Raw genomic sequence first — 28,000 nt, forward strand, 5'->3', positions numbered from 1 at the left:
ATTTTTTTTTATATAGTTTGGACTGATTTACGCAAATACATAGATAAATGTAGCCAAGTATTTTTTCTTGCTGAAAATAATATTCTAAACAGCAAATTTATACTTTTTTTCCTCTAAATTTTCATATTTTCAAATATACAACTACGAGCAGATTCCTTTGTCAAATGTTTTACTGATAACTGATAACCAGTCTCCTGTAAGATTAACTTCCTTGTTTGAAGCTGATGAAGATATTCATAGTTTATATGTTTTAAGTAGCTGTCTTTGTAAGAATCATGCAAAATCTGAAAAATGTGATACACCCTAAAAAAGGCTACATATTTTTATTTTTGTAATTAAGTTGTTTTATGAACAGTTAGAGCAAGTGTGGACACACTTATAAGTATAGGGATTTGCAATTCATAATGGACACAAGAAATGGTTTAGACTCTATATTGCACAAAATTTGAAATTCTATTCAAATTTTCCAAAATCATGACCAAAAATAAAAAAGTAGATTTTTTGGCTTTGCCCAACTTCGACCCCCAATGCTGATACATTTATTTACCAAAGTCAAATAAGGAATACAATAAAAAAAATAATCAAAATTGGAAGAAAAACAAGCATTCTACATGGGTTTTAATAAAACATCTATTTTTACACTTTTTGGTCCCTTATTTCACTTTCATTTTGTATTGTCAACTTTCCATTCATCTGTGGTAACATCTCTTCAGCACCAGCGTATGTAGTTTTCATATCACAACTCAAATATTATGCCAGAGCTTGACATAACTACACACTTTTTGTATCATGCTAGAATTCTTACAATTGGACTTCTGTAACAGGATTATATTGATACAAGATTGAAGTCATTACTACAGAATATTTATAATCAACATCATGAACTTGTGGATCATAAGGTTTTACATCTGCACCATGATGACTGATTTGTTCAACTTGTCATAATTTTCCTTTTCTCTTTTGTCTACCCTGGACTTGACTCTTTATGAGCAACTCGGCAGATGTTTTCAGAAAAGCAGTGGATGCTTACCCTACTGGTGTACCAGGTCTTTGCTCCCAGTTTTAGTGGAGTCTGAGTTGCTCATTTACATTTCTTTTTTACTTAGTACATATTATTTTGGTTATTTTATGGTCTTTTTTGTGTGTTTGTTTTCCATGTCTGGTCAGAGTCCCTGGATTACCTGGTAGGGGCAACGAACTCTAAATTAAATTGGAATTTTCCTTTAGTGGTTGATGAAATCTTATCAAATTTTCAAAACAATTGGTCAGCAACAACTAAAGTGGTCACACTGAAACCAAGTTTCTACAGATGATGACGATGATGAATGCACCATAACATTATATGAATGCAAATTTTTGAGGTTGTATAAAAATATATGGAACCAGTTATGTCATCTCCCATGCAGTTTCTAAATGGTAAACTTAATTTACAAGAGGTCAATTTCTAATTATAACAAGTGTAAAATTTATCATAAGTAATAATGCCAAAATGCTTTTTTCTACTGCTACATCCTATTAACTAGCTAATTTAACTATTACTTCTTTCTGTCAATTAAACCACAGGGTATTTATATTAGTACATTTCAATGCCAAGACAGACAGTCAGACACACTTATGACAAAAGAACAAAAAAGAGGTTAAAAAAACAAAACAGTTATGTTTTAACATGATTTTATTACCTACAGACTGCTTGTCTGTCTATATCACAGTAATGCCATTATGACACAACTAAAACAAAACTAAAATCATGTACCAAAGCTACAACATAAACATTCACTTATCTTATTCTTAACTCTCTAAAATTGGGCATTCATGGAATATTAATGATACCCTGGAATGTTATGGTGAAAAAAGGGGGATGGCAAAATGTTCAAAATAGCCTTACTTGAAAACTACATTTTAGAATTTGCAGAAAATTGATATTTAATCTGTATTTTATGGTCCTAAACAACTATGCAAAGTTAAAAAAAAGTGACTGATCAGTTCTCAAGTTGTCATCTGGAAACCCTATGGGGGGGGGGGGCTTCATGTACTTTTAAAATACGATTATTTGAAGGAAGTAAAGGTAAAGTACCATAACAATTTTTGGCACTTTGTTATTCATTTGAGATTGGTGCAATTTAAAAAATAACAAAGAAAATGTGATATCATTGATCATAAACAAAAATGGTATCTGGGTATTATTTGTTTCATATTGTTCACTAACGGATGAAGAAGAACATGTGTATTGCAACTTGAAAAAAAAAATTGATATTTCCTATTATACCTTAGAAAAAAACATACGGTGGGTACGCACGGTTTTTTATGTTTTACTGTCTTTTTTTTATAATGAATTTATTGAAAAACCTTTGGACTTCAATCATGCTTATTGATTAAAAAAAAGCCAAACAAACAAACAAACCAAAAAAAAAAGTTAATATTGGAAAAGTTTCAACAAGTACATTTAAAGTTTTCAAAAGAAAGGACAAGACCAAATACAAAGTGTTACAAGTGTTGAAAATATGTTTCATAAAAATATATACAAAGAACTTGCACCAAAAAAGACTTAGGTGAATATCAGTTTTAAAACTGGATATAAACTTTTAATCATAAAAAAATAAAAGAAATACTTTGAATATACAATTTAGATCTGGAATGAATAAAATAAAAAAAAAAGGATTTAAGTACCAACATTTGCTGGAGTGATATACATAGAAGCTATTCCAACTTCAATGCAATACTTTTCTAAAATGAAAAAAAATCCCATGAACACTCTATTTTCAAAAATAGCTTCAAAGGAATAAAAATTATTAACAAAATCTATTAAAATTTTCTGAACCAAAGATGAAATATTGGCAAAAAAATATCCAATGGGTCAGCAGTGGTATAATTCAAATACCAATATGAAGAAATTAAACTAGAAGATCTGTGAGCAATGCTACTAACTTGATACCCTACAACTCCTCAATTTAACAGTATGCAACTTTTGACCTCTAAATTGATTAGGATCAAAATATAAAATAAGAGGTGCACAATGGGAATACATAATAAAATTTCTGTGAAAGATATAATAAATTCCATTCATTAACATCTGTAAAACTATTCTGTATATTAGAGCAGTTAAGGAGGATTTGTGCTGATGAAATGTTAACATCTCTTCTTTCAGACATCAATAATAGTTACATTCCCCAATGGACACCAAGCCTACTTTAATTTTTTATTAATTCAACAAGTAATTGCACTTACAAGATGTGTTGACAGACAAATGGAAGTATAGACTGACAGGATAATTCATAAATATACCTCAAAACTTTATCTACCAGGGTATTAAACTATAACACAAATTGACTGAATTCAATGATATATCTTATGTCAATGAAAGTCTCTTTTTTCACCTACTTAATTCCAAACCAAATATTCAAAACAATAATGATTTTAGCTATGATCCATATTTGTTTTACCACCTTATATCTCATAACTAAAGTAAGTAACTAAGAGTGGAACAGAAACTGACTGAAGTCCTATGTAATTGATAGTACTAATACACATTCTTGTTTCAGCCTGAACTCTTGAGACTGTTGTACCAAATTAAAGCTGAGTTAAAACTTCAATACAATGTGGAGTTTAGCACAGTTACAGCTCTGATCTAAAATCAAAGCACAAAGTCTACTTAAGCAATGATTCTGATGCCATTTGTAACATTCTAAGTTGCCGACATGTTTTATCATTAGGATGTTGACTGATATAGTTTTTAAGTTTCTGTATTAGACTATATAACACTCCTCTCATATGTTCCTGTGTTATCTTGTTGGTCAAGTCTAAATTCATCACAGATTCTTCTAAGTACCTGAAAACAAGAAGAGTATTTGTTAAACTGTGGTTATTGAATGAATTGAAACAGTAAAGAGTGAAATAACCTTTATTTTCACCAGTTAGTCTGGTAAAGATGTAATTGAGCTAAAACAACCTACTGGTACTCATTAAAACAATAGGTAAGGGTTTGCAGAACAAATTTCTTGTTGAGGTACGTGTAAAAATTCCATTCTTTTCTTGTGGGCTTTGACAATTTTTTGTACACTGGCAATCACTTTAGTAATAAGTGTTTTCTAAAAATTAAAGATCATTCCCTGAAATACTTGTAGTTATTGTGTAATAACTTACTACATGTATACAATAGTTTATTTCTTATAAATATCTTTAATACAATTCAATGTCAATATCATATCACCACTTGTGTTTAAAGTCAGTTTTGTTGTATTGTTGCATATACTTGTATTTAAGTTCTGCCCCTTGCAGGTCCGGGTGTTAAAAGAATAGGCCTGCAGCAGCACTAAGCTTGTCATAAAAGGCGACTAAATAGTGCTCAGAAACCTAGCCTGGGGCTAGGCACTCTACCCATAGAGCAACTGGGTTGTGTGGCCCAGGTGGTGGAATGGGGTACCCCTGGCGTGTTACATGCTGGGGTTGTCAGGCTATAATATGGAAAACCTGACCGCAAACCAGAATGGTGCACTGTGTTGGAAAACGTGCCACGTTCCTCGAAAATTAAAGAACCCTGCTGTGGTATTTGATAGGAGTAGCAACCTTTGCGTTCCACCACAAGGGGCTAAATTGCCTGACCCTACCCATTCCCCCTTTTTCTAGTGGCAATCGAAGTTTGTCGACCCTATTGTCTTTGTGTCCCATCCATTTTTTCATTTCGTCATCATAATTTCATGTTCATTGCCTGAATATAGCTGAAATATTGCTGCTTGGGCATTAAACCCCAACAATCAATCAAACAATCATGTATTTAAGTTCAGTATTATTGCCTATGTCAGCAGACGCTTATTTGTGGTTAAGCTCAATATTGTTGCCTATGTCAGCAGACACTTATTTTGTGTTTAAGTTCAGTATTGTTGCCTATGTCAGCAGACACTTACTTGTGTTTAAGCTCAGTATTGTTGCCTATGTCAGCAGACGTTTACTTGTGGTTAAGCTCAGTATTGTTGCCTACGTCAGCAGACGTTTACTTGTGGTTAAGCTCAGTATTGTTGCCTATGTCAGCAGACACTTACTTGTGTTTAATGTCAGTATTGTTGCCTATGTCAGCAGACACTTACTTGTGTTTAAGCTCAGTATTGTTGCCTATGTCAGCAGATAATTGTTGGATCAGAGACAGTAGTACTGGTTGTTCTAAAGGACAGGGAGTTTGGTTAAATATCTGAGCTGGATTTACTGTCTCACAAACATACACCACCAGTTCTAAGTTGGCTGCAGATAAGGCCTGTAATAAGAAAATGCACATGATATAATAGTAAAGATTAAACAGTAAGAAATATATAGTAGCAGATATAAAGTACCAAACACCGAGATAGCGACTAAGATTGCAAGTTTGATAAAAAGTTCCGACTTGTATTACTAAAAGATAGATTAATAAAATTTGGGAAATTCTACAGAGCACATTTTTCTTATTTTGAACTTCTAACTAGAAGATTTAAAAAATGATTTCTGTTAATGCACAAGGTCTTTCCTGCTATTTTGTTTGCCATTCTAAAAATATTCATAAGGACACATAACATACTTTATTAAAGGTATTTACCTGCTGGAAAGCAGCATTAAGCTGGCCCTGTCTCAGAAGCTGCATGATGTGAGATTTGGCATGTTGGGGATCTGGACTTACTGGAGCAGGAGTTACTGCCCCTGATCTCATGGCATCAAGGACATTACTACTGATAGTAGCACCCTGTTCCTGTACAGCACTACTGACTTCATCCTTTACAGCCTGTCTCACTGACCTTATCATGGTTTCTTGTAAACTGTCAAATAAAAACAATACAATATTGTTTTTGTATCTAGCATTCCCAATGTTAAAAGAATAGCTGAAAATGACAGGATAAGCAATGTCTTGTTGGACTTTTTTTGTTATCACTTTGACTACTTAAATGCTACGTAATACTTTTTTAAGCCAAATCTTATTTCATAGAGAAAAAAAAAACAATAGCAGTTTCTATTTTTTCATGAATGATAGGCTGTAATTTTGTCCAATTAGGGTCAGTGCAGCATGGGTATTTTCTCCATATATCTCTTTGTCCGTGTTCAGATCATTTTTGTATGTTTACTTTGATAAAACACCCATGGCATACAAAAAAAAATACAATACAATTTCATTCAGCTAACTGTAAACATATCAATTTTCATGGTTTCATGAAACAATAGGAGTTATACAGTGTTAAAAATCATCAATTTTGCACAAATATAGACTGAATTACTTTACATTGAAAATTAATGCACTTAACATATGTATTGACTACTACTTCATTTCACATTGATGAAAAACCAAATATTAGTGTTTATTCATAATGATCAGGTATTGTTACCTTAAGAAAGCTGACTGCATTTCAGTTTGTATTTGTGCTTTGATACCAGCTGTGACTTGAGATTTGATGGTTTCTGATGTACTCTGGAAGGAATCAGCAAGTTTCCTAACCTGAGCTACAATAGGATCCCTAGCTTCTGTATGCTTCTGTTTAATCTGGTCCAAGTGAGATTCCAATGTTCTTATATCTGAAATTTTTTTTATTACAGCAAGTGGTAAAAAAGAAAAATTATGTAGGCATTGCAATGGTTCAATTTAGTCAAAGAGATGATGCCACTTTCAATTTTATTTAAAAAAACAGTAGTTTTTTTTAAAGATTTTAGAAAAACATTAACGAAAATTTGAACATATAAGGCATCAAAAGTCAAATACCTACAAAAATTTTGAATACTGAAATATTGTATTCTTAGTTCTAAGCCTATTCCACTTCTATAACAACTATAATATCAGAAATTGTTTCATTTATTTATCATAAAACTTGTTTATCGTGTTATAAATCATAGAATAAAATTTTGAATTTATCCATATTTTGTAATATCTGCTTCTACTATGGTTAAATACACAATAAAAAAACAAAAAGAAAAACATTGAATAAGATTTGCTTTTACACTTATATATTATATTTATAATGATAAAAAGACATAAAATATTTATTAAATTTACAAAATTCAGTTCTTCTTTTCAAAATATCAAAACTTAATCAATGTACATCTGAAATTTACAACACAAATAATGGGTTGACAAAACATTCCCATCATACTTAAAAATACTTACATTCTTTAGTTCCTTTGGTAAATGCATCATTAACCTGCTGAAACATATTTTGTGTGGCCCTATCAAAGTTAGGGATGACAATATTCTGAAAAGCCTCCCTATAAGCTGCCTGTATAGGGGTCTGTAAGGCATTACTAGCGGCTAATCCTATAGCCTCTGTTGTTTGCTGTCAAATTGAATTTAGTTTCATCATTATATACTGCTATAAAGTATATATATATATTTTTTTCAAATTAGAACCTGGACTGTGTCTACTTTTTATGTCATGTTTTCTAAGAAAGTAAATTTTCTATTACCTTTTATGCTATTTACTTACAGATCATACATGTCTAAGATTTCTGTGTCATCACTTCTAATTTATCAACATCAACATTAAAAATGTTGAGATTTTTCTGCTTTCTAAAGATATGATATTCAAAATGAATTGAAAACAACTGAAATTCAAACAGGACTAACAAACACAGTAGTTTACATATAATATACAGTGAGTTTTGAAGTCCAAATTTTCTTAAGTCTGTTTATTAGCAACATTACATTTAATAATAAGAAACAACAATGTATTTAAATTTGCCTTTCAATATTGAATAAATATAGTAGACAAGTGTATAAATTATCAGGTAGTAAATTGCAGATGTTTATTCATCTTTTTATTGTAAGGCATGGTCGAGACTCACCCTAGATCTAACCATTTTACCAATACTATCTTTCAATAGTGAGTCAGTAGCAGTGAGTTTCTGAGCCAGATCCTGGTGGAGTTGGTCCTTCAGTGGTTCCATTGATCTAGTCACAGCTGTATAAATTTAACATTTTGGTTACATTAAAGAATTATCAAAATCTGCTGAAGAATATTAAGGATTTAGCTTCCCTATGATTTTTTTTGGTAAATAAAATAAAAGAACCAAGTGGACATTGAAAATATACTTCGGGCAGTCACAAAAAGGATCAAAATTGAACATGAAAAACACTCTGTAAGCCATTGAATTACTGAATAATTTGTAAGAAATTGTATCTGTAAAGATGCTGGTCGTAGTCTTCCTAGCACATTAAACTTTTTTATATTTTGCATAATATAAAATACTTATACTTAAACTTCTTTAATACTGAAAACATCAGAAAAAGGCTTGATATACTTTCTCTATGTATGAATTGAAAGTATATAATGTAACAAACCTGGAAGTACAGAACTTCTCATTTCATTTGTAACTTGTGCCTGTACATTACTGGCTATAGAAGTCTGAAGTGTCTGTATCAGGACCTGTTGGAGACGATCATGTCTCTGTTTCTCTCTATTCTCTGACTGTTGCATTATCTGATTAATTCTTTGGTCTTGCATGGGTTAAGGAAAATGTTTAAGATCTTTGGAGACTTAAGGAGGTAGACCTAGGGTAAGGGACACAACTCTTAAAAATCATTGGAATGTTTGTTTGTTTGTTGGAGCAGCAATAAGTGGAATGTTTGTATTCAGCATTTTACATCAATTTCATGTAAGCATCACAGTAACTTTGATTGATTTCATTCTGTGTCAAAGGAAAGCATGATAGGCTTTGGTAAAATTGAATATGATACAAACATATCACTGACTTCATGAGTTATGTCTCTTACCTTAGGTCTACCTCCTTAAGTCTGGAAATAATCTACTTTGGACAGGGATTGAATTAAAAAAATATTTTCACTAGCCAAATTTAGCAAATACCAATATATCCCACTCGATAAATCTTAGTTCTATCCGTCATTTCTATACTATCATATCAAATCCCACAAGCAAACTTTAGCATTTGGAAATAAATTGAATTTTAATTGACATTGTATTTCCCCTTAAATTCAATGACTAAATTGTATAAAAGGAAACAAAGAACTCTATTAATTTTCTTATACTTGAATTAAATTTAAAAGCTATATTTTTTAAAGGAAAATAAAATGATGCTTCATTTATTTGTCTACTCTATATTGGAAACTCTTGAACTGGTTATGTTATTGCAAACATTATAAGGGAGAAATATCCTTTTTAATAACAACTCAAAGTTTGAATTTTTACCATTAAAGGGTCAAGAGTATAAAAATCTGTTTTTTAATTTTATTTTTATTATTACATGATCAATCAAGCACCAATTTAACATGTATTATTATATTAAACATGTTACTTGACCTACATTTATAATATATACCTAATATTTCATTCAATAAGGATACTCTCTTTCTGAGCATGTTGTGTAAACATTCTCTCTACACGAGAAGTCACTATTCCTTCCAGTTTACCAAGATGTTCTTCTATATTAGGCTGTGGTTGTTGAGACATATGACGTAACTGTTCTGTCTCTATGTGTTGTCTCTGTAACTCCAATTGTTTCTCCTGTTGTTCAGCCAACTGTTCTTGGAGTCTTTCTATTACAGCATTCTGGGACTCTAGAGCTGATAGGATGTTCTGTACATTGTCTTGCAGCTAGGAAAAAATTGACACGATGAAAAATTAACTACTTCCAGGATAAATTCAGAGTCAATTCATTTCCCAGTAAAAAAATCTGGGACTTGCTAAATAGCTTCTCTGAGTGCAAAGTAAAAGATGAGGCTTAACAGAATCATTATTAACTTTGCTGGTAAAAAAATTAAATATGTCTTCACCATTATGCAGAAAGCGCAATTACAGATACTTTGAAGAGGGTATATACCTGAGACAAAGCTTGCTTATCCACAGTCTCTCGGACTATTTCTTTCACCTCTTGAATTCGTATTGGTACCTCCCTGAAAATAAGTGAACATTTTGTGTAAAAGGCATATTCAGTTATGTCAATGTGTTCAGTTGTCAAATTATTCAGATCTGTTTTACTTTAATATTTGATAAATATAATTCCATCTACAACTAAAAATTTAAGTGTCAAGTAAAGCTGTAACTAACTATATCTGATCAATGTTTGTATATCTTACTTGATCAACACTTTGGGTTGAACCTTTCCAGCAACAGGTGCTTGTCTTGGACTGGAATAAATGATAAACATAATTGAAAATTTAAGTGACCATGCTCACATATCCAACATCCTCTAACATTGGACACTCATCCCAGAAACAGGTCTCCCCAAAGGTATTTCTGTAAAAATTCTTTATATTCAAGCTTTTAAGATTACCAAAATTTCAACAAAGGTTGAATGCATTCTAAAATAATAACCAGGTGACAATATATTGATAACAGACAGACTGATGGATCAGTCAAATCATCATACCCTCAGCAGCTTTGTTTAGGAGTATAATCAACCCGACAACATCATAAATGATTTCAACTGTTATCACATATTAAAGGAAGACAGAGTATTACAACACTTGACACATTTTTATACTGATTAAATAGTCTATCTAATCAATTTCGTATAGTTATGGCAAAGATGTGTGTTAACCTATCTGTAAATCAAGTGTCTTAATGTTAAATATCTCTCATATTTTCTATAAAATTAATCAAATGGCAACAAAGGATGCCAATTGATGATTGATGGAAACTCTGAATATATGGTGGACCAAAAGTACAAATTCATGATTCTTGTAATATACACAACAAACCATACATCAATAATTTAGAAAGAACATAAAGACTAAGGCAGAAATTGCTTGCAACCCATATCAAAAGAATGAATTAACTTCTATATATATCCTAACTAATATCCTCACCCTTCTGTGTATATCGTAACTAGTATCCTCACCCTTCTGTATATATCCTAACTAATATCCTCACCCTTCTGTATATATCCTAACTAGTATCCTCACCCTTCTGTATATATCCTAACTAGTATCCTCACCCTTCTGTATATATCCTAACTAATATCCTCACCCTTCTGTATATATCCTAACTAATATTCTCACCCTTCTGATTCTGATTCCTCTGAATGTTCTTCAATCTGTTCCTCTATTTCCTCACTGCTGGCCTCTGGCATTGGTTCCTTGTCTCTTGTATCTTCCTCACAAACCACCTCCTCCTCCTCAACCTGGACATCTTCATCATCCTGGTAGTCACTGCAATACCCAAAATAAACTGATGGATTTGAAGGGTTATTTTTTTTTACAGAATTAACAAAGGGTTGCTTCAAATTGTTGTAATTTGTCTGTCATGGTTAAAAATTTCATTTCCATTAACACCAATGCAAAACAAATCTTGCAAATTAAAAATTTTCTTAGTAAAATAGCAAATAAGCAGTATGAACTTAATTTCAGAGAGAGTTAATTCAATAAATGTTTACATGGTGAATTTGACTTAATACTTTCAGAAATTGTCAGACCTACCATGGTTCACTTTCCTCGCCTTCCTCCCCTTGCTCCTCATTGCTTACATCAGGTGGCCTGGGCCAGGCAGTAATTACTTTATCACTACCCTGAGTTGATCCCAAGTCACTCACAGTCTTCTCATCAATCTGTTCTACAAATGGCTGAGTGCCCTCTTCTATTTTCCTCTCCTCATCATCATAGGTCTCGCCCAAGACTTCAGCTACCTCCTCATCATTCTCATCAAATGATTCTTTGATACTTGGAGGTTTCTGGCCTCCCCTTGGACTACCCTCTACCACTTCAAACCCTGTGGTACTTGTGGTATCCATTGTTTTCTCCATTGTTTGTCTACTACCTTGAGTGTCAAAGAAATCATCCATACACACATTATTAAGTCTATCTAAAGATATGGGAGTATTTTCTCCAGACTGACCTTTAGACTTTGGTGTTTCAAGGTCGTGTTCTTCTGTTGATGAGACAGGAGGTAATGGCACAGATCCAGGAGTTATCTCCCCATTAGTAATATTTGAAGGATAATCTTTGGAATTAGGAGTCTGAGTGATAGTACTTCCCTCTGATATAACTGACTGGTTACCTTGACTACTACGAGGAGAGTAAAGTTCCTCCTGTAAACCAGTTACATGAGTGAAAGAACTGGTACTAGATCCCATACTGGTTCTAGTTGGGTCAACAGTCGTATCAGCCTGGGCTTTCCTGTAAAAACAAAACTTTTTTAAGCTATTCCTTGTTGCATAAACAAAGCAACTTACTGTAACAGGATTATCATACAACACTCTAAATTACAGAATATACTATTACTTGTACAGTGAAACTTCTCCAAACCTGACCCTCAGAAAACCGGTCTTCCTTTCAAACCGGCAGTTTTCAAAAGTCCCAGTCAATATAGCTTAAAACCTGTGTGTTTTATCTTCAATAGACCGGCCATCCCCTAAAACTGTACATCGGCCGGTTTTTCAGAGTTTTAGTTACATATTTCAAATAAAAACAACTTCTCAATTACGGCCACCCGGTTATTGTTAACCTGTAATAAATATGTCAACAAAACTGTAATGATTACATAATATTACTTAATTAATAATTCATTCACTGATCGGTTTGCATTTCATCAGTGGACAGATGATAATTGAAGGGGACAGTAGTTTAAACAACAAATTTAATCTAGACATTACATTTTGTCACTGGTTGGCTGTTAATTGGTGTGTACACACATCAGGCAACCAGGGTCATTTAATAGTACGATCTTTATGATCTTTTAACTGTCAATTAATGTGACCTGTACCCAAGCCAAAACAACATAGGGGTGAAATTATTAGACTTTGTTGATAGGTAATTTACAAAAACAATACAAATAATTAATTACATGTACCATCAATAGCCCTTTGATCTTTAATACACATTCTTTCAAAACCGTGAACATTATTTTGTCGGCAGTACTGTTTGTAAAATCAAATCATTTACAAATGATGCAAGCTTTGAAATGTGATAAAAGGCCAAAAGTTTTGAATTGGCAATAAACATGTCTCGACCAACAAATTGAAAAGAACACATTAATGGAAACAACTCTTAAAATGCATTGCTATTTTTCACAAAACCAGCCACCCCTATAAACTGGCCATTTCACTGTATATGTAACTACACAATGGTTAAGAGTACGGTACCCATGTACATTTGATCAATTGTTTCAATTACTGTTTAATTTCAATTTTTTCTAGTACATTGAAAATTTCTTTAAAACATATACTTCCCTAATTAGAACACAGTTTGTGCTTTGTTTTATAAGACAAGGTCACATAAAAAAAGTACTAAATATTCTGAAGGAAACAGTTAAAATCTGACAACTAGTCTTCAATGATAGGGGTCAAATTCAACTTCAACACTAAAAATAGAAAGCTGTTTTGGTCTCTAAAAAACAGAAAATTGGAAATCAAACCATCAATAACAGAAATCATCATCTTTTGTGACCTAGTAACCTCACTTAAGTGTTCAAAACAGACAGACAGACAGATACAATTTTTATGTGAAGATTCCAACATAATCTGAAAGTGCCCAATGTGATGAATGTGAATTTTTTTTATCATGCAGTTATAAATCAATAATATGACAATTAAACAACAATGACTTTACATTGTATTTCCACATTCACTGGAAGAAAATGATAGATCCTCCATGTTAAAACTAAAACCTGTAGAACTATCGTAACCACTGAAAAGCATTGATATACACATAATTAAAAAGATTGATTAAAAAAAATTGATGTTTCAAAAATAATAATGAATTTTTTTAAGATAGTGGCATCCAACCACAAAGCCTACACTTAATGAATAGTGACAAGGTCTTATTGATTCTAATGGTAGTATTAATTTATTGTTAAAGGTATCAGACAGGAATGTTCAAGGTTATATTGGAATATAACAAAACCTTATGTTAAATGTCCATATTGTACAAGGCATAGTAATTCAATCCTTGTTTATCAATGTTGCAAATTAGTGCCAAAAGTAGGTAGCAAGCCAAACTGATTTCCACTTAAACCTCTCCATGGAAATAATATAGATGAGTACAAACCTAGGACTAGATGTAAAGGCATCAGGAGTGAGTAGTAATGGCTGAGATACATCATGGCTGGTATTCTGAGCATTAGTATCCAAACTCAGATCTGATAGAGCATCTTGTATACCTAGCAAAAAGTCAAGGTAAGATTATAGATCTGTATCTAATTATATCAAACTTTAGATAACTTGAAAAGAATATTTGTTACAATGTTTCTATGAACTGTGATTAACAAAGATGAAGAGTGAAAAACGTATTGGTGATTTAAAGTAAGTATATAAACATAACCTTTACAAACATAGATGCATTGCTATGACAACACCTTAGAAAAAAGCTTTACGACAGGTTTTGACAGATAAATGAATAGGCATAGACCACAAATTCTATATAAATATTGGCAGTATGAAAAAATCAACAACTGGAAAAGACATGATAACGATGATATTCAAAAATGATGGGATAATTATAAATGTGGATGTGAAGCAAATAAACTAATATGACCAAACCAGTGCATGGTATGGAAAATAAGGTAAATATAAAATCAGACTATAATACATGAGTTACACAACAATCAACTCCATTGTCTCTGCCCATCTTCCTTTAAAAATTACCCAACCATAATAGCAGATCACCTGAACAAGCGTTACCTATCTACCCAACATTAGTTCTACATCAAATCCCAAATTTTGAATAATGAATAAAACGTCATCTAATTTCACTGCACCTTGTGTTTCAACATATTAAAAAAATTAAAATAACAAAACATTAAAATGTTTCATGGACCAAGAAACCCATGTCTCCTACCAAATCAGAGCTTTTTAAATGCTAACAACCTGACAGTGAAATCAGATGAACAGTTATAATGAGAATATGTCACACAAATCCCAGAATAGTTATAACACCACAGCACACTAAATTTACCAAAACGTTCAGGACTAGGTGACGGTTTAGGAGTAGACATCGCTGAATGATAATGAATGATTTGATAGGATTAAAATGGATTAATGTTTTGTTAGCAATAGTACACACCAAAGGTCAATGATGAAATGACATGCTGAGAAGGAAAGGATTTAAAATATTAACAGTACGGTCGAGAGATAATGCTTAACACTTTACAGGTAACCTAGTTTTAAAAACACACATGATGAAAGATCATTATACCATGATTGATTAAGTTTTTTTCTTAGTTGTTTAAAAATAAAGACAAATTCAATCTTACAGTAAAGGTTTTTCTGTTTATCTGGAACTAATTTTCATGCTTGACTTAGTCCATTAAATAAAGAATTTAAATTCTCAAGAAAACAAAAATTGTTAAACCACTCATGCAATCCACAAACTTGAAGAACAACAAACATACAATATTCCACCACACCATGACACTCGATACTTTTGAAAAAGGCTTCAAAAAAAAATTATTGTTTCCAGTCACCCTACCAACCCTCTTTCAGACCCCCTACCCATTAGTTTTTATTTGTGATTTTGAAAAAAAATAATTAAAAAGCCTGCCTTTGGAGGGGCAAAGTCATTATCTGTATCATCATGTGAGACAGTACTAATTGTGGGTGTAGGTGGAAGGGCAAAATATTGCCTCTTTCATCATGCGAGAGAGTACTTATTGAGGGTGTAGGTGGAGGGGCAAAGTATTATCTCCATCATCATGTTAGACAGTACTTATTGTGGGTGATGGTGGAGGGGCAAAGTTTAACCTGTACCATCATTAGAGACAGTACTAATAGTGGATGTAGGTGGACGGGCAAAATATTACCTCTATCATCAGGTGAGACAGTACTTATTGAGGGTGTAGGTGGAGGGGCAAAGTATTACCTCTATCATCATGGGAGACGGTAATAATTGAGGGTGTAGGTGGAGGGGCAAAGTATTACCTGTATCATTATGTGAGACAGTACTAATTGAGGGTGTAGGTGGTGGGGGAGCTGAAGACTCAGGCTGGAATCGTATCTGTAACTCCTGCAATGCTCTGAAAATAAAAACTTGGCATGACAAACTTAGAACTACCACTGTATGGTCTTCAAATTCCAATATTTTTTTTGTTTGTTTCTTTAAAAAAAAGCTACTAAGAACAGTTTAAACTACATGTATTGTTAGCAAGCTCACAAAATAGATTCCCTTTGTTCACATGATACTTTGTACCTAAGTAGGATCACCTTCCATTGGAGGTAGTAAAGCAACTATTTTATTTCCTTCTCTTGTACAGTCTTATCTGAACATGTGGTGTGTACTTACTTGGGGTGTACAGTGTACAGTCATATCTGAACACCTGATGTTGTGTACTTACTTGGGGTGTACAGTGTACAGTCTTATCTAACCATGTGATGTTGTGTACTTACTTGGGGTGTACAGTGTACAGTCGTATCTGAACACCTGATGTTGTAGTCTCTGGTTTCTGTTCATTTTCATCATTATCATCTTTCACGAGCTCCCCTACAAAAATATCATGAAGAAACCATTTAATATCAATTTCTGCACCCCTAGATGCATAAAAATAGGCATAACACCTCTTAAAACTATAAAACTATAAGCAGTCATTAAATGAAACCCAACACTCCCTCCCAAGAAACTATATAGAAAATCCCATAAGTCATTCAGATGGAAAAGAAAATAGGAGGTGCACAAAGGCATCAAAAGAAGGGCAGACTTACTTCTATCTTGAGGAGAACAGTTCTGTCTGAACTGCAGGAAATACTTTGGGATTCATCTTGGGACAAGTTCAACACTTGGCAAATGACCGAGTAAAATGAAGGTAACTTTTTGTGGCGTTATATCCCAATCAGGGGGAAAAGCAAAGGAGAAGTGGTAAGGTGACAATGGCATAATCTAATGAAGAATCTGTGAAAGTTTCATAAATTCCTTTCTACAGTCCCAGAGGAATTAGGGTTTAGATGATGGCCTCCTAGTCAATGAATGAAAAAGTCCATGTTTTATATCAGGAAACATTAAGTCATTCAGATGGAAATGCAAAAAAGGAAGTGTACATAAGTTTTCTTGAATTACATAAAGTTGTTTCAGAAGAGTTGTCGATAGAAAGTGGGGACGGACAGACAGACAGCATTATCACTATATAAATCTTCTACTTTTAAGCATGGGGTATAAAAATGCTATGGTACAAACCACTATCAGAAACAAATACATCATTACCAGTTGTATCTTTTCTACCACAATTGTTGTACTGAACCTTTTTTTGGTGAATATAACATTCATTCTCACAAATAAAAAAAAAACTACCATCTACATGGAAAAGTTACTATTAGTTAATTTTTTACCATGATAAATATATAAACTAATCTTTTTTTATACCTGTTGTAATATCATCTAAATTAGAATCTTCTGTTTTCTTAAATTTCTTCTTACTGGCATCAAGTATGGCAAAACTTAGGCAAGGTTGAGCAAGGAGGAATTCTGAGATAGAACTAAAATGGGCAGAATTGTTCTTATTGTCCTGAAATATCTGCAGCACATATAAAACCTGAAACAAAATATGTGTAAAATGAAAAAGTACATCTTGTGAACTTGGTACGCTATATTAATTGTGTGATGTCATACACTAACCAGAAACAAAAACATGCAGTTTTTACAAAGTTCACAAACTCATTACACAATTATTCATTAGATGGACACCATAAAAGGACATCATGAATAACCCTTTATGATTTCTTATCCTCAGATTTGTAAATAGCATGTCTGTACATATTTTGGAGGTATTCACTCTCAATAATTCATTAGCCTATTCACATCCGTAGGTATTGAGCATCAGGGACGTCTTGAATATATAGATGCTCTGAAACATGGTTACAAAACTGTTCTGTCAGATGGGATGTATTTCAGAAATGACATATGCAGTCAGGACACGACTGTTTGAACTTTCAATGCAGACAAACAAAGTGTGTTTGTGTAAGTGCTATTAAGAATCAGGCAAAATGGGAAAATTCAGAAACATGCATGTCAAAACCCCACCGATCTGACAATGAAATCTCACTCATGGATACTTTCTATATTTGAAAAGACCATTATTTAATATCTGCATCACTGGTTTTGCTCTGAAATTTTAAATAGAATGTTAGAAAAATGAGGTTTTTGACAGAGTTATCTGCCATTTATATGTACATTTTCAATGAAATTATATCTCAATGCAGCAACATGATATGGAAAATCTTGTCTTTATTCTTTGATTCTGACGGTGCAAATAGGTCAAATTACACTATCAAATAGTCAAATTACACTATCAAATAGGTCAAATTACACTATCAAAATGATGGGTTTTTCATACCATGTTTCACCCACTGCCTCATTCTTACAGAGACTGACACTTAAAAAGGATATCTCACATAAAACAACACATCAGTGCCTTATCAACAACATCAAATGTCATTTGAAAGCTCCATTCCTGAAAGACAAATCCTAAAATTATATTAGTGTATGTGTTATAGTTATACCTTTCGTTTGATATCTGTCAAAATGAGGTATTTAGCACTAAGATCTAAAGCTGACTTCATACAAGGATCAATCTGGAAATTAGATGGTAATCCTGGTGGACAAACAAAGCTAGAAATAAAATAAAATATAAAACATCTAAATAAGTAATGAGAATGGATATAGTGATTTTGTCAAGGCATAATTTCATGAAAATAAAAAAATATATATATATTTGATATTTCCTGTTTGGCTAGTAATTTTGATCACAAACTACATCACTGAACTTCAAATCACTATTTAGAAACACTTTCTTTGCTGGTATACTTTGATTTCACACTGATAAATTCAGATAACTGTGAAAAATGTCTCAAGATATAAAAATCATTTTCTTTAAAGTTTATTTTAGTACCTTGTAGAAAAGTGACAGCATGAATTAACCTAGCTGATAATAATAGACCAACATACCTCAATGTCTGTAAACAAGTCCAGGATTCACAGCTCCAAATCTTTATTTCTTGATTATGTTCAGCTCCAGTTACAGCAAACTTCCAGAACTGGGCACTACAAAATATGATCAAATAAATTACACCCTCAAAAATCAAGGTGTATTTTTGAATAAAAGATGCATTCAATCAAAACTTGTTGACTTAAAAATGTCTTTAAAAAAAGACATTTCAAAGTGAGTGCAAATAACTCCCTGCAAATCTTTAAAAAAAAGGATTTGAGCTAATGGAAACTTAGTGAACTTAGGTTAATTGTGAAAATGATTGAATTCTATGTTTTCAGGTAGCTTTTGGCTCAGATTTAAATACAGAGTCCTTTCTTATACTGAAACTTTCAATTGTTACCACTTATTTCAAGAATGCGATATAATATCCTTGAAATACCCATGAACCTAGAAACATTGAGAAGTCACTTTTTTAACTTTTAAGTAGAATTTAACAGAGTATCAAAACTTTCTAGACTCAATTACTTCTATTGACCACATCAATATTTGGTGCATATCAATGAAGTGTGACTCGTTAAGAAAGCATTATCTGCATTCTGGTTGAAACTAGGTTATAAGCTTGGTGCAAATTTAACCAATGAGGACTTATTCATTAATTCATTCATTTAAATTGTAACAGTGTTCAAAACTAGATTTATTTCATCACAGACCTACAGCAAATTTTCATGAAATTTTCTGTTCCTGGAATTCAGTACAGACCTGCATGATTTTTTTTTATAAACGATGTCCATCGGTCTATCACTAATTTCAAACACTGCATTGTAATATACTCTACTAAAGGTTTACCCTTCACACTGTCAAATTTCTAATTTCTGATAAAACACAGATATAAAACATACCAGAAATCATCAAGTTCCTTATACAAATAATGATACAGTTCTTATTAAAATTATATGGGATGACATTTACATAAACATAAAGAAATGACAATTAATGTGCAAGCTAGTTTCACTTTCACTTCAGTTAGAGTGCATTCTTACAGAGGATTTATTTTTAGAACTATACCCATTACTACTTACCAACTTCTGTATCTGTTTATATAGTAATGAGTGAATACAAATGTTAACAAGGATTTGTATTAAAAAAAAAAATCATAAATCTGAACTGATTTAGTTTTTGTATTGATGCAGAATGGACATGCAAGTATCTCATTCTCTAACATTGGTTAACACAACTCTTAAATCAACCTGATAGTTTATACTAAGATATCAAGTAAAATACATTTATCAGATTTTAATGTCTGAGCAGCAAAATTTCAGCTATATTCAGACGATGAACATGAAATGGATGATAAAATGAACATGAAATGAAAAATGGGATGGGTCACATGGGTAATAGGGTCGACAAAATTTGATTGCCACAAGATAAAGGGAGGGATGGGTAGGGTCGGACAATTTAGCCTCCTGTGGTGGAGCCCTATGGTTCCTATTCCAGGAGAATACCACAGTAGGGTTCTTTAACGTGCGAGGAATGTGGCATCTTTCCCAACACGGGGCACCACTATGGTTTGCGGTCAGGTTTTCCGTATTATAGCCTGACAACCCCAGCATGTAACACGCCAGGGGTACCCCATTCCACCACCTGGGGCACACAATCCAGTTGCTCTGTGGGTAGAGTGCGTAGCCCCAGGCTAGGTTTCTAAGCACTATTTAGTCACCTTTTACGACAAGCTCAGCGCTGCTGCAGGCCTATTCTTTTGATACCCGGACTTGCACGAGGCAGCATTACATGAATAACATGATAAGCAAGCCAAGAACATTTAAACTAGAGGCTCCCAGGAGCTTGAATCGCTCACCTTCTTGAATTTTGCCTTTCAAAGGCAATAAATTAAACAAGAAGTTGTCCAACAATTTTGACTCAAGAAGTCTTTGGTAGGACTTATCACAAGATCTTTTCGACAATTGAGAGTTTTTTTTAATCTATCATAGTTTTCAAGATATTGACTGAAAACTATTAAAAAAAAGCCATTTTTCCAATTTCAAGAGCAATAATTCTTACAAGGAGTCTGAAAACTTTTGTAGTCCTAATAATATGGATCATTTCAGCTATTGAAAGAATTTGCATAAACCTAACGGTTTTGGAGATATATGTGAAAAACTACTGTCTGACCCCTATGTTCTATTTTTGGTAACGGCAGCCATGTTTTTTGACGAATCAAATATTCCCACATCAGTTCTATGCAGTATACCCCAAGGAACATTCATACCAAGTTTGGTTTCAATTGGTCAAGTAGTATCAGAGGAGAAGATTTTTCAAAGAAATAACATTAAAAATAGCAAAAATCGTTGAAAAGGGGCAATAACTCCAACATGGCTTTAATAACGGATTAAAACCAAAATTTGATCAGAGATAGATCTCATCATGCTGAACACTTTTACCTAGTCAGAATATAGCTAAACATGACGGTTTAGGAGATATATGTGAAAAACTACTGTTTGATCCCTGTTCTATTTTTAGTAATGGCAGCCATGTTTTTCAACAAAGCAAAAATTAAGAAAACCAAGACCTTTAAAAATCACCCATGATATACTTACTCAGGACTAGAATTTTTATGATCATCCAGGAAAAATAAAGAAGATAACTTTTTACCATCATGAGGCTTCCATTGATGCAAACACCTGAAATTTGTTTAATTTTTAAAAATTAATTTTGCCATTGCTAATAATATACGTATAAAATATAAAAATATAAAAAAAGTGTTCATTATGGTATAACAAAACTCCATTAATCGTAGCTTCCAATATTGTTCTAACTTTTACGGGGTTATCAATTCTTAGGTTTATTAAACGTTTTTGTCAGGTGTAAGGCAAAAAGATACAACATATCACATAATTGAACCAAAAATTTAGTCGGAGTAAAAAAAAAATCCTGTGAATCTTTCTTTTTCCATTTCAGTTAGATGCACGAAACACTAGAACAGATCATTTTACCATACCTTGGAGATGTACTTTCATTCATGTTGACTTGGAAAAATTTAACTTCACCATCCAGACTAGCTGTAGCTAAGGCAGTGCCATCAGGGGAGAAGGCTGCATCCATTATAGGCTATAACAAAAACATACACAAAAAAATTATAAATTCACAACATGATATGAGCTACAGATCAATACACATGTAATGATTAACTTCAGTTTTCTCCTTAGAAAAAATGAATATTAAACAAAATTCAGCTGCTTTATTTCAATCCAAATTAAAATTGGAGCTTACATAAACCTATAACATAAATAACTATAGGACATTGTGACCTTCATAAAGTAGGCATCTGATTTTAATGGACATCATATGCACTGCATAGAAACTTGACATTACAGAATATCAAATTATGTCAGGTTTAGAAAATTTCAGATAAATTCAAGGATAAGATTAAGATGTGTCACTATGATAACATGTTTCATTTTAAAAGTACAGGAGTTTTCAATCAACAAATTTAAGTATTTTCTGTCATGAAACATTACATTAGTTTACTAACCTGAGTATGACTCTGTATCTGTATCAGTCCAAAGTCCACATCATTGGAATCTACAGGGCCATTACCATGTTCCTTCATGACCAGTTCTAAATTCCATATCTCTGCCTAAACAAATAATAAGTGTTTGTATATTACTTCGTACTCTACATCACAATCATATATAGCTTTTCCAACATAGAACAGAGCATGAAGTTGCATGTGCATGCGTTGTCATGCTAGGTATACCACCGGTCTTGTCGTGCTAGGTATACCACCGGTCTTACAGGAAGTTAATATGGGACAGCAACCAAAATTGATTACAATGTATTTTAAGCCACGAACCAAATTTGAAATCAATCTGTCTGAAGAGAGCCAAGACAAAAAACTTAATGGACAGAATGACAGACAGATGGAAAAATTGACATACAAGGTGTTTAAACAGACATCAGGCACTTGCCGAATGATGGCATTAACGTGCTTTTTTCTAGATCTTTAATTCTTTAATGTGGACAAATTTAAAAAAAAAAGGTTAAAAATTCAAAATTTAAATATGTACTTAGTAGATAAAGCAAATAAAAGCACACAAAGAATTAATTTTATATGAAATTAACTAAAGTTTAAATCTGAACCCTGATTTTGAAATTAGGGTCTTAACACAGAGTTAGATTCAACAATAAAGTAACCAAGAATTTCATACCTAAGTTGGTCAAGAAATACTGTAAACTAAATACAGTGACACAATGAAGCCAAACAAAAATTAAAATGAATAGTTACTTACCTTCTCATTATGAGTAAGAACTAAGACTCTGGAAGCATCTTGTGTTGATGATTCTGTCATACTACTGTCATCACAATCATCAGGAATAAAAGGGCACCATATTACTCTATGAAATTCTGAGGGCTGCTCTGTGCTGGGTCTCTTAACATGCATACATAGTAATACACTAGAATATTGTTAAGAAAAGTCACACTTATATGGCATGATTGTGCTACTAAAAAAACTGCCCAACAAATTATTTTCATTCCAAGTGTAAAAATGTTTCTGCTGCATAATACATATGTTAAATTAAAACACGGAAATTAGTAGCATGTACCCATCTCTTTTTTTACTGAAGTTCGAAAAGTATTGAATCTGATTTGATTCGAAAATAATTGATCATAATATTTTGTTTGAGTTTATTCAGGGTTCATTTATGCATATAAACAAATTTCAAGGCAGATAACTCAGTTCATAGAAACAAATTACAAGGTAGATAACTCATGTTTATAACTGCAACAGGTTATAGCTACAAGGATACACCAGTTTCCTATCATCTGTTTCTTTAATGTGATAGACCATGAGGTTTCCCATTTCATCTACAGCACCAATCAAAACATCATCAGTATGGGCAAATGCAATATCTATCACACGGCCAGCAAAGTCTTTCAGCAATGCCCTTTCTGCTGTCTTCCTGTTTATAATCCTGACAACACCCCCTGATTTACCTGTAATTGATGGTTGAAGTATTGACACCATGAAACAATATTTTCTTAATTTTACAACTAATGTAGACAGATAAATAAAGTGCATTAACAAACTATCAGTTTTATGATCATTAACTTCACTTCAAAATGTAAAAGAAATTAGAAAAAAAAGTGGAAATTGGGAACATGTCAATAAGACATCAATCCTACCAAATGGTTAAAAAAAAGAGACAAGTCATACAATATACAAATCTCAGTTGAGCAGAAGAAAGATTAAAAATATATATACTGAAAGATCAGGATGAAATATAAGACATACACAAACAATTAATCAATTAATCAATCAATCAGAAATATATCAAAGACTTTTAAAGAATTGTCAAATAATAACTTTATTCATAAATCAACCAACATCTGTACAATGCATACCTCTTAAGGTGTATGCTGCATAGGCATTGTTCTTATGGATGGCTACAAGGTTTCCAATATAGAAGATAGGCTCCCAGTCATACTTTACCACCGGTGTTATTTTTACCTTGTTAAAGTAAAAAAATCAGAGAAATAAATACAATTTCTTTCTTTCATACCTGTTGAAAAAATTCCACACCAAATTAAGAACTCATTCAAGTTTGCCACCATTATAATCGCAGTCTACGACCCAATCAACTACAATGACATCAGAGTACCCATTCAACCAGTTTATTTTGAATAACCTGGTTCACCAGAAAACTAACCAATAAAAAGTTTTGTTACAGTTTTTTTTTAAATGTTCATAAATTATCTCTCATTTCATAGTATACAATATACATGTAATAAACATTACAAAATTCTTCATTGTGTGTGATTGTTTTACCTCGGTGGGTGTATATATATTGTTTTTATGATAATAAGATCATCAAATGTCAATATTACACGTTAACAAATCATTTAAAAATGAATTTCTTGCTTTTTTTACATCTTCCAGGCACTAACTGACTATCAAACCACAAAGGAGTTATAGATCAAAATTTGCATTAGAGGTAGTGGAAAATTTGTTTGTATCATGGTGAATGTTTAAATGAACAGATTCAAGAGTTCTTTTGATATTGACAAAATGATAACTCCTCGAGACATTTAGGTTTCCCACACGCACGATACCCAAATGCATGTTAAATGCTCACCAAACGCACGATAAACGAAATCTTTTAAACGGATGACAGACGAACGTTCATATCGTACATATAAATAGAAGAACAATGAAAAATAATAATATTAACAAATAATGAAGAAAGAAAAAACAAAAAAATAAAATTAATGAAATTATTAAAATTAAAAATTGCAAAAAATATAAAAAATACCAGTTTAATCAAGGAAATAATCAAATAACAAAAATAAACGAATGCTCCTATCGTGTGTTTAAACGAACTCTACCAATGTGCGTTTAAATGAATGCTTCTATCATGCATTATTGTGCATTTAAACGAATGCAAAATGATGTGTAAACCCATGATAAACGATGCTAAAATGGGAAACGTGAATGTTTCAAGGAGTGTAATGTGTCAGCCAAAGAAATATTGAAAAATTAATGAAAACTTCATTTTAAAGGTTTTTTGTTATAACACTGAAATAATGACCTGGCCAGAAAGATCCTTGACAGTTTCTTTCCATTTTAAGTATATACCTTATTACTACCAGTAGTTGGCTGTGTCAATGATCCACCTCCTAAAGGCTTACTGGCTACAATGTCTACTTCTTGACCATAGACACTAAAACTGTTGACTGTATCAGACCCCTGCAGTGTACTGAAAGAAGAAGAAAACACTTTCTTACTCCAAAGCTAACTTCACATTGTAATCTAATAACTCCCAAATCATTCAATTTTCACTATTACACAGTGATTCCTCTTTATTATAACCCACTGGCAAGTTAGTTTGGTTTATCAAAAATAAAATCAGACAATTCAATGATATAATAAAAAAAATATCAGCAGATTTTGAACTGGAAAAAAGAAGTGGAAAAGAATGTACTACAGTCGGTGTTCTTGCTTGCAATCTAGCACTGGGTTCAGCATCAACCTTCATTTTCCTGATGCTTTTGCACTTTAATTAATGATCCTTATACCTTTCATATGTCCACACCTTGACATTTTGTATGGTCACTAATTTTGTTTACAGTGCATTTATAAACTTGTGTAATTATAGTTGTAGTTATAAGCTGTATAATTAACAATCTTACATCAACTGCCTGTTTGGTTGTTGTGAGTGACTGTAGAAAGTCTGCATCAACTCATTAATAGTAGGGGCAGTTTCTCCTTGCATGGGGACATCAGCACTATCTCTCATGTTTAATGTTGACTGAATACTTGCACTAGACATAGCTGAAAAAGATAATACATGTAGGTGCTTTATACATGTATCAGCACTGTAATATTAACTCTTTGAAAGACAATATAAAGACACATCTTTTTTATGAAGTCTGTTTCTGAAGAGAAAAAGAGAGTGATTAGATAAAATAAATAAATAAATAAGTTTTATTTAGAGTGGGCATTAATACATAAGGAACGCTCATGTAAGCTTTGTTGAGCTCTCGACCAACATAAACTTGATATAGACTTGTATTTTATTGTGATAGGTAAAGAACATGAACACAAACATTCATGTTGTAAAAATTGTGATACAAATCGGATCATGGCAGCGTGGAATCGTAACACCCCTAGCAAACATAGTTAGAAATAGAAATATGCTACTGAACAATTGTATGTGTAGCATATGTACTACATTTATAATCATAATGACAATGTATAATAGAAATAGACAATAGATCCTTTTGTGTTATGTTCAGTTGATAAGGTAGGGCTTGGGTAGAACAAAAGAATTTTCCTTGACAAGTATTTTGGGCATGCTCCACACAGGCTCATCGACTATCCAACAAAGTGACTAACACAGCACAACAGGGTCTGTATCATTCCAGCAATGCTAGTGGTTGTCTGGCAAGCTATTTTCTGACTTGGCACCATCCCTAACCTCTAGCATCTGACACACTGAAAGCCACAGCAAATGTGGACAGGCTGAACTTGTATTTTAAAATATTTTAAGTTTTTTATTTCCGTAAAAGAAGTTTGACCCACCAGAAATGAAGTGATAAAAACCCTAAATTTTTGTTAAATACATAGAAAACATTTGTACTAGAGACAGTGATCAAAGTCACCAGCCATTTTGAATTAGGTCACTAATTTTACAGAATACAATATATTTTTGACAAAGCAAACTTAAAGTTGGTAATGGCAATTCATTGCTTAACTTAATATTTTTGTTTTGCAAACTAATTTTATTAACCAGATGTACCCATTCAAAATGCTGAAACCCAAATGTGAAGTTCATTTAAACTGCTTTTTCAAAGGATTTCCAGGATTTCTAGATTTTCTAATCAGGTAGGTCATTTCTTTTTCTGCAGCTTAGTCGCCTTCTCCCATGTTAGGATAAAGAAACTGTGTAAATGTTTTAAATGGTAAATATTTTACTATAATTCTGCCAATTCAAAGAACATCGAAACAACAGTTTGCAATATGGTGCTCTGAAGTAAGAGTTTGGGGTATGGATGAATGGAATTCCAACAGCTTATATTGTAGGAGTACATTGGCAGTGTACATGCAAGTCTACTTGTATATACAAATTAATGTATGTAATGTTTTAGTAAAACTGATCAATATACGAGACTAAGATCAAGTACGCCATAACTTTTAACAAGAATTTGGGGTACCACTTAACATATAAAGTAGGGTGGACCATTAAAACATGCGCAATTCATTACCATTGGATCTTTGTAAATTCATGAGTTCTTGCAAGAGATGTCCTGTGTCACCGGTCCCTGCCGAGTTTAAAGACGATGCAGGACTGCCGACGTCTTCCATTGTGTCTTTTACTTCACTGTAGTATGTTGATACTCTTTAGAATAAAGCCAAAATGAAAAACCTTTATATGCAAACAAAAATTAAGAAGAACGATTCTTGACAAGTTTGTTTTCATCCAAAATATGGCGGCTGCCATTGACCACGTTACTGCGTTATTTTATCTTCACGATAAAAAAGCCTAATTGTTCCCTGCGAATATATTTAGGTTCAAAGTTGTTTGAAATCCCGATATAATATGTAATTAATTATTTTAATTAACAAAAATAGTAAAAAAAAATATAATCTATGTTAAAGTGTCGATTTCCTCAGACAACGACCCTTTTACTCATTGTTCTG

General features: G+C 32.5%; 1 protein-coding gene across 1 annotated transcript; it reads right to left on the reverse strand.

Moving 5' to 3' along the window:
* Positions 1 to 1,654: 1,654 nt before the first annotated feature.
* On the reverse strand, positions 1,655 to 27,820 carry LOC148616150 (enhancer of mRNA-decapping protein 4-like). Its single transcript, XM_088582882.1, has 27 exons — positions 27,565 to 27,820; positions 25,990 to 26,131; positions 25,436 to 25,556; positions 24,205 to 24,310; positions 23,610 to 23,796; positions 23,090 to 23,255; positions 22,333 to 22,437; positions 21,799 to 21,908; positions 21,398 to 21,481; positions 18,821 to 18,916; positions 18,376 to 18,484; positions 17,240 to 17,408; positions 16,273 to 16,366; positions 15,808 to 15,902; positions 13,940 to 14,051; positions 11,375 to 12,070; positions 10,958 to 11,107; positions 10,034 to 10,084; positions 9,778 to 9,850; positions 9,302 to 9,551; positions 8,282 to 8,437; positions 7,786 to 7,901; positions 7,112 to 7,277; positions 6,339 to 6,525; positions 5,561 to 5,777; positions 5,082 to 5,245; positions 1,655 to 3,826 (listed from the first exon to the last, which is right to left on the reverse strand). Exons 1-27 carry the CDS (start codon positions 27,662 to 27,664, stop codon positions 3,646 to 3,648), a joined length of 4,203 nt encoding a protein of 1,400 aa, XP_088439008.1. The 5' UTR covers positions 27,665 to 27,820; the 3' UTR covers positions 1,655 to 3,645.
* Between the last annotated feature and the right edge of the window lie 180 nt (positions 27,821 to 28,000).

The sequence above is a fragment of the Perna viridis genome, chromosome 5 (genome assembly GCF_037379345.1).
Source record: "Perna viridis isolate PV_CMFRI_1.1 ecotype Kerala chromosome 5, ASM3737934v1, whole genome shotgun sequence".
Classification (NCBI taxonomy): domain Eukaryota; kingdom Metazoa; phylum Mollusca; class Bivalvia; order Mytilida; family Mytilidae; genus Perna; species Perna viridis.

Excerpts from the sequence above, each read along its gene's own strand:
- LOC148616150 (XM_088582882.1), bottom strand. The coding sequence starts at position 27,664 with ATGGAAGACGTCGGCAGTCCTGCATCGTCTTTAAACTCGGCAGGGACC. Across the intron at positions 18,485-18,820 it reads ACTTGTTTACAGACATTGAG|CTTTGTTTGTCCACCAGGAT; the intron begins GTATGTTGGTCT and ends TTTTATTTCTAG. Across the intron at positions 9,552-9,777 it reads ATAAGCAAGCTTTGTCTCAG|CTGCAAGACAATGTACAGAA; the intron begins GTATATACCCTC and ends ATTTTTTCCTAG.